Source organism: Pollachius pollachius, assembly GCF_949987615.1.
Source record: "Pollachius pollachius genome assembly, chromosome: 11".
In the NCBI taxonomy this organism is placed as follows: domain Eukaryota; kingdom Metazoa; phylum Chordata; class Actinopteri; order Gadiformes; family Gadidae; genus Pollachius; species Pollachius pollachius.
The window spans coordinates 19,400,391-19,408,312 of NC_136944.1; the positions used below are offsets into that span (position 1 = coordinate 19,400,391).

At 50.8% G+C, this 7,922-nt stretch overlaps 1 protein-coding gene across 7 annotated transcripts in view; it reads right to left on the bottom strand.

The window, feature by feature from the left end:
* The window catches only part of nfixb (nuclear factor I/Xb), a 104,929-nt gene that overhangs the window by 10,061 nt on the left and 86,946 nt on the right, over window positions 1-7,922 (bottom strand). For 5 of the 7 annotated variants that reach the window (XM_079746367.1, XM_079746372.1, XM_079746366.1 and 2 more), the window contains 2 exons: window positions 7,838-7,912; window positions 2,482-2,601 (listed from right to left, as the gene is read on the bottom strand). In XM_079746367.1, coding sequence (XP_079602493.1) covers window positions 2,482-2,601; window positions 7,838-7,912 — 195 coding nt within the window. The remainder of the gene's footprint in view (window positions 1-2,481; window positions 2,602-7,837; window positions 7,913-7,922) is intronic. The other 2 variants (XM_079746371.1, XM_079746370.1) reach the window with 1 other exon arrangement.

Below are 7,922 nucleotides of genomic sequence, written 5' to 3' on the forward strand. Positions count from 1 at the left end.
GAAAGGGAGGGATGGGTAGAGAGGGAGAAGCGAGTGAGGGAGGGAAGAGGGGGGAGGGAGGGAGAAAGGGAGGAGAGAGAGAGAGGGAAAGAGTGGGAAAAGCGAAGAACAAAAGAGTGTGGGAGAAATATGAAGCAAATCAAAAAGAGCGGAAACAGTTGTACGAGTGAGAAGATATTCTGAGCACCACCCAGAAAACAGCGGCAGAGTAACACCACCTCCCAACCAGGCTCAGGAGAGACATGGACCCACACAAAGCAAGCACACCACTAAGATGATGTTTTTCTTCTGAAACTGGAGAGAGATAACACACACTAATACACACACCAATACACACTTGCATATGCTCACTCGTATCCAAAGCAAGAGGAGAGAGGAGAGAGGGGCGAGGAGATGAGAGGAGCCTAATTCAGCCGTAGTCTTTAAATGACTCTCTAACAGTTTTCAAATCACTCTCACACATCTTAGGTGTGATAATATTTTGAGATTCATCTGTGTGTGTGTGTGTGTGTGTGTTTGTGTGTGTGTGTATATAAGTGACTGTGAGTGCATATATGTGACTGTGTGTGTGTGTGTGTGTGTCTGTATGTATGCATTTATATATGTGACTGTGCGTATGTTTGTGTATGCATGTATATATGTGACTGTGCTTGTTTGTGTAGGTGTGTGTATTTATGGATGTATGTGTGTGTGTGTGTGTTTGTGTGTGTGCAATGTATATATATATTTGTGTGTGACTGATAGTATGTGTGTGTGTGTGTGTGTGTGTCTGTGTGTGACGTGTGTGTTTGTGTGTTTAACATAAAGGTGTGGGTATCTTAACTGAAGTTAGGTCAAAAGTACATTTAATATGTTGGTCCTAACCCTTTTAAAAGAGAGTGCGAGACTGTGTGTTTGCATCTCTCTCCTGATGAGGAGGTGCCCCAGCGATGAAGAGCACCTCCTGGTCTCCCCCTCCCCCTACCCTGCCCCTCCCAGCTGCTCCTGTTGTCATGCCAACACTTGTCAGTGCTCTACATCTTTCACTGTGTGTGTATGTTTGTATGTGTGTGTGTGTGTGTGTGTGTGAGAGACAGTATATATAGGCTTGCCAACTCCAGTATCCCCCCCCCAGCGCTTCCACAGACCCCCCACTAATCCCATTACAGACTGGGAGAAGGCCAAACCCTGCTGCGTGTGTGTGTGTGTGTGAGTGTGTATGTGTATGTGTGTGCATATGTATATATGCGTGTGTGGGTGTGTGTGTGTGTGTGACAGATAGTATGTGTGTGATTGTGTGTGTGCACGCGCACGTTTGTCTGTGAGTGTGTGTGTGTGTGTGTGTGTGGGTGTGTGTGTGTGTGTGTGCGTGTGTGTGTGGTACATGGGATTTCTGTTTGTGACTGGGACCCATGGTTATTCTGGACCACCAGGGGAACATTTCAGCTCTCTTTGCCCAGCATGACACCTCATCACCGGGCCTCGAGGCCCGCCTGCATCAGCCTCTCCATGGAGCAGAACCACTCTGATCAGCATGTCTGGGAAACTCACTGGAGCCGAGCGAACAACCAGCAGGAAAAACCTTCTCCAGCGCATCAGAATAAAGCTAGTGTTGTTTGGTTGGACACTGCGCCCCCCTCAGAAAACGCACTCCCAGAATGCAAAGCTTGCTCCCTTCAAGAGGAACTCGTGAGCAGGAGGAAGAAATTGATTCAGCCTGAACACCAAGCACAGCCTGAACAGCCAGAACAGCTAGAAACAGCCTGAACAGCCTGAACACCCTGAACAGCCTGAACACCCAGCACAGCCTGAACACCCAGAACAGCCTGAACACCCAGCACAGCCTGAACACCCAGAACAGCCTGAACACCCAGCACAGCCTGAACACCCAGAACAGCCTGAACACCCAGCACAGCCTGAACACCCAGAACAGCCTGAACACCCAGCACAGCCTGAACACCCAGCACAGCCTGAACACCCAGAACAGCCTGAACAACCAGCACAGCCTGAACACCCAGAACAGCCTGAACACCCAGCACAGCCTGAACAGCCAGCACCATGTTTCCCCCCCCATCCCAGAGACCCAGCACAGAGGGGGAGGGAGGGCGGGGAGGGGGGCGATACAGGTGGAAGCCATCACCGGGAGGAGTGGGGGGGAAGGGTCTGTGGGTACATAGGATGGACTCGGCCAGTTGGAGCCGTAGTGTTCTTGGGGAGTGGGTCTGAAAGGGGGGGGGGGAGGGTAGTGGGGGGGGGGGGGGGTTGTAGGACCAGGGTTATCAGTAGGGTGGAGGGTTGTAGCAGGTTGTCGGGGGTGTGGGGGGGGGCTTTGGGAAGGTGGAGCTTGGGGTTGTAAGAGCGTGTAGCTTGTTGGTTGAGATGTTGGAAGGGAGAGGGTGGGGGGGGGGGGGGGGGGGGGCACCCTTGTGTTCTGAGGGTGTACGTTCGGGCTTTGGGAGGGTGGGGGGGGGGTTGGGGTTGGGAGCTCCAGTAGGGCCTCACCTGGTCGCATGCCCGGAAGCAGGGGCAGCGGGTGGTGGGAGAACGCCATGCGGGGGGGCCGGGCCTGGCCGCCGAAATCGAATTTCCCCGACTTCTTATGAGAGCCGGGCGACGAGAGGCCTGGCGTCGACACAGAGAGGAGAACGCAGAACACACCAGGTTTAGTGAGGACGCCGGGGCCTCCCCTCGGGCGGGCGGGCGAAGGCGGAGCGGGAGTCTACTGCCACCGTGTACTGAGGACCACCGGTCAAACACGGCCAAGGGTTTGGCCTGGTTCACGCTGGTCGGTCCGTTCATCGATCGCTCGATTGATTCCTTTGAGTGGTCATTTCATTTATTCGATCTCGGATCGGCCGTAGAGATGGACCGAACCCGCATCAAAGTCTTCCCTGGTGGTAGCGCATGTAAACAGCTGTTTATCATCTTGGGGGGGGGGGGGGGGGGGGGGGAGGAGGCTAAGGTTGAGGTTGTTGGCAGTGGGGGAGGGGCCATGTTTTGAAGCAACAGCGGGGAGGGAATGGCGACCGGTGAGGTTGGGGGTGAGGCACAGTGTGAGGGGGGAGTAGGGCAAGGGGGGAGTTGGGCACGGCGCCAGTACTGCTGGCCTCCTTCCCTCCGATCATAGGCAGCAGCCGCAGCAGCATCCTTCACACCGTCGTTGCAACCGCCTAGCCCTCAACACGGCCGAATCCACGTCCAGGAGTAACCCAGTAACTTCGAGGAAACGAACACTCCTGCGGATCCCAGCAGCAGCAGCATGTTCCCAGAGTCCGCGTCGGGCTTTGAGCCGGACCGGTGAGGGGCAGCGGTGGCACGTCAGGGCTCTATTTAGAGCTCAGGAGATCTGAGACGACCTCGCCACCGACAGCTGCCCGTGTGTTTATGAAGGTGTAGAAGAGGCAGGGGGTGAGGCGGGGGGGTGAGGCAGAGGGGGGAGGCAGAGGGTGAAGCAGAGGGGGAGGGGGGGGGGGGGGGGGGACTGGAGGTGAGACAAGGGTCAGGTGGGATGAGGCGTGGGTGAGGCAGGAAGTTAGGCAGGGGTGAGGCAGGAAGTTAGGAAGGGGGTGAGGCAGAAGGTGAGCTAGGGGGTGAGGCAGGAAGTTAGGCAGGGGGTGAGGCAGAATGTGAGCTAGGGGGTGAGGCAGAAGGTGAGTTATGGGTGAGGCAGGGGGTGAGGCTGTGGATGAAGCAGAGGGTAAGGCTGGGGTGAGGCTGGGGCAAGCAAGCCTGTAGAACGCACCAGGGGAGCTGGCGTGACCCTCATGTCAGGTGTTTTGTTACCCGCTCTTTTTTAATGGGGGAGAATTTATGTACAGAAATACTAGACCACGCATGGGGAGATGTCCGTATGAGGCCACACACACACACACAAACACACACACACACACACACACACAAACACAAAAAACAGACGCACAAATAGATATGCACACACACCCAAACTTGAACACACATACATGAACACACAACTCACATGCATGCGTGTATACACGTACATAAACACACACACACAGTGCCCAGATGACTGTGCACACATACATCAACATACATAAACAAAAACACACACGCACACACACGCGCACACACACACACACACACACACTAAAGCCTCCCCCTGGGCTATAAACGTCAGGCTACATGAGCTCAGCTCAGCGTTGGTAAAAACAGACACGCTAAGTACAGAGCGGGCGCACCAGTGGACCAGAAACACGACAGATCTCAGAGTCTCCTGTGAGACAGCTCTCCCACACACAGCCCCAGGGCTTTTATTTTGATATACGGTCACCCAAAGGCACAGTTTAACTACTGCGGCTGCTCCATCGCTGCTGCTGTAAACCACCACTCGGCACCACCGCCGCTCCAAGAGAGAGTAGGAAGAGAGAGAGAAGTATATATACAGAGAGAGAGGAGTGGAGAGAGAGAAGTATATATACAGAGAGAGAGGAGTGGAGAGAGAGAAGTATATATACAGAGAGAGAGGAGTGGAGAGAGAGAGAAGTATACAGAGAGAGAAGGAATATAGAGACAGTGAAGGAATAGAGAGGAAGGAATATAGAGAGTGAATGAATAGAGAGAGAGAGAGAGAGAGAGAGGGAATAGAGAGAGAGAGAGAGAGAGAGAGAGAGAGAGAAGGAATAGAGAGAGAGTAAAGGAATAGAGAGGAAGGGAATATAGAGAGAGAATGAATAGAGAGAGAGAGAAAAGGAATCGAGATGAAGGGAATATAGAGAGAGAATGAATAGAGAAGGAGAGGAGGAACGACAGGAAGGAGGGTGGGCATGTCGGGGGGGCTCTACGGTGCTCCTCAGGGTCGAGGCGCTGGCTTCCCCACGTTTGGTTTCCACATCCAGCTGTAGAACTCCACAACTAGCTGAGAAAATACGGCATATAAAACAACCAAACGGCGTTACCCTCACACATATAAACCAAACGGGGCTCAAATAAAGAGCACCATAAAGGCGATGAGGCTGCTTCAGCTTGGCCCGGAGTTATGTGGAAATAGATTTTACAAGTGCGGCATATGAATTTAAAAACTGGCTCGCTTTCTAAAAATGTATTTAGGAAGCTGTTTTTCTCTCCCATAATGCCCTGGGGCGCTATCGACGAAAGAGGGGCGGTTGGGTATGCGTAGGCAACTGTAAGTCTAGAGGTAGGATTCACAGGACCAGTAAGTCTAAAGGAAAGATTCATAGGACCAGTAAGTCTAAAGGAAGGATTCACAGGACCAGTAAGTCTAAAGGAAGGATTCACAGGACCAGTAAGACTAGAGATAGGATTCACAGGACCAGTAAGTCTAAAGGAAGGATTCACAGGACCAGTAAGTCTAAAGGAAGGATTCATAGGACCAGTAAGTCTAAAGGAAGGATTCACAGGACCAGTAAGTCTAAAGGAAGGATTCATAGGACCAGTAAGTCTAAAGGAAGGATTCACAGGACCAGTAAGTCTAGAGGTAGGATTTACAGGACCAGTAAGTCTAAAGGAAGGATTCACAGGACCAGTAAGTCTAAAGGAAGGATTCATAGGACCAGTAAGTCTAAAGGAAGGATTCATAGGACAAGTAAGTCTAAAGGAAGGATTCATAGGACCAGTAAGTCTAGAGGTAGGATTCATAGGACCGGTAAATCTAGAATTAGGATTCATAGGACCAGTAAGTCTAGCGGTAGACTTGATAGGACCAGTAAGTCAAGAAGTAGGATTGATAGGACCAGTACGTCTAGAGGTACGATTGATAGGACCAGTAAGACTAGAGATAGGACCAGTAAGTCTAGAGGTAGGTTTCATAGGACCAGTAAGACTAGAGATAGGACCAGTAAGCCTAGAGGTAGGTTTCATAGGACCAGTAAGTCTAGAGGAAGGATTCACAGGACCAGTAAGTCTAAAGGAAGGATTCACAGGACCAGTAAGACTAGAGATAGGATTCACAGGACCAGTAAGTCTAAAGGAAAGATTCATAGGACTAGTAAGTCTAAAGGAAGGATTCACAGGACCAGTAAGTCTAAAGGAAGGATTCATAGGACCAGTAAGTCTAAAGGAAGGATTCACAGGACCAGTAAGTCTAAAGGAAGGATTCATAGGACCAGTAAGTCTAAAGGAAGGATTCACAGGAACAGTAAGTCTAGAGGTAGGATTCACAGGACCAGTAAGTCTAAAGGAAGGATTCACAGGACCAGTAAGTCTAAAGGAAGGATTCACAGGACCAGTAAGTCTAAAGGAAGGATTCACAGGACCAGTAAGTCTAAAGGAAGGATTCATAGGACCAGTAAGTCTAGAGGTAGGATTCATAGGACCGGTAAATCTAGAATTAGGATTCATAGGACCAGTAAGTCTAGCGGTAGACTTGATAGGACCAGTAAGTCAAGAAGTAGGATTGATAGGACCAGTACGTCTAGAGGTACGATTGATAGGACCAGTAAGACTAGAGATAGGACCAGTAAGTCTAGAGGTAGGTTTCATAGGACCAGTAAGACTAGAGATAGGACCAGTAAGCCTAGAGGTAGGTTTCATAGGACCAGTAAGTCTAGAGGTTGGATTCATAAGACCAGTAAGTCTAGAGGTAGGATTCAAAAGCCCATTAATTCTAGCGGGGAGGGGAGTTGAGGGGAGGTGAGGGCAGGTTAGGGGGAGGGGTGAGGGGGGGAGTTGGGGAGTACCCCAGGGTCTCCAAGGAACCCTCATCACGTTGTCTCTTTTCCTCACACTCACACACAGATCGTTAGCCGTAGCCGCGAGCTCCAGGAGCTCCTAGCACACGCAACCGCATCCCTCAGGGACCATCTGGTCAGCTCTGAATGGAACCAAATGTGTTGTACATAAGCAGGCCTACATTATACACACCCACACACACACACACACACAAACACACACGCGCGCGTTTAGTCTTGCTGGTGTCCCCTGGTCTGTTGTACCGTACCGAGGTATCTGGTCATACACTGGCTGAGAACACAGAACTCATTTATCCATTAGGAAGCAACAAGTCAGGAACGGACAGAAATACCAACAGAAATAGCATAGACACACTCAGGTACCTGGTTGTGTGTGTGTGTGTGTGTGTGTGTGTGTGTGTGTGTGTGTGTGTGTGTGTGTGTATGTGTGTGTGTGTGTGTGTGTGTCTGTGTGCGTGTGTGCGTGCGATTGTCCTGATGATGTAAACGCCTGCGGACATTTCAGATTGACTTTAGAATGTAAAGCTGCAGATTTTAAACTGACGAATCTGTGGCCCCACAGGAAACAGCTTGCGGCCGGGCAGGAAGTCCATTAAAGTTCCTTACGCAAGTCAATATGAGGATTATTATGAAGAGCACACACAAACACACAAATCCAGATGTGTTGGATTCCACCAGGGAAGCATATAGTGGATATTTAGCAACACAACAATAGAAGACACACAACCAAACCCAACACACTGCGTCCCAATGCAACACACAGCTACAAAACCCAACACACAATTACACATCCCAACACACATCTACATAACCCAACTAACCCTTACACAACCCAACATGACCCAAAACGCAACACACATCTAAACAACCCAACACACATAGCTATGCACTAGTACACAATACACTTATCCACCACACAGCCCAACTCAAAGCTACACAACCCTACACACCACAACCCAACACAACCCACCGCTACACAACCCAACACCTACACACTGCTACACATACCCAAGCTACACAACAACCGAGACGGGTGAAGATAGGGAAGGAGAAAGGAGGGAAGGAGAGACGGACGGAGGAGAGAGGAGAGAGGGAAGGAGGAGAGATGAGAGGCTGAGGGAGGGAGGGAGGAGAGAGGAGGAGGAGGAGCAGACAGCAGTAACAGCAGACAGTCGACAGTTTGTTGCTCTAACCGTGGTAGGAGAACTGCACTCCTTCACTCTCATGTTTAATCTTCCTCTCCTGGACCGTAGCCAGGTGGTGCTGCACTGAAACCCA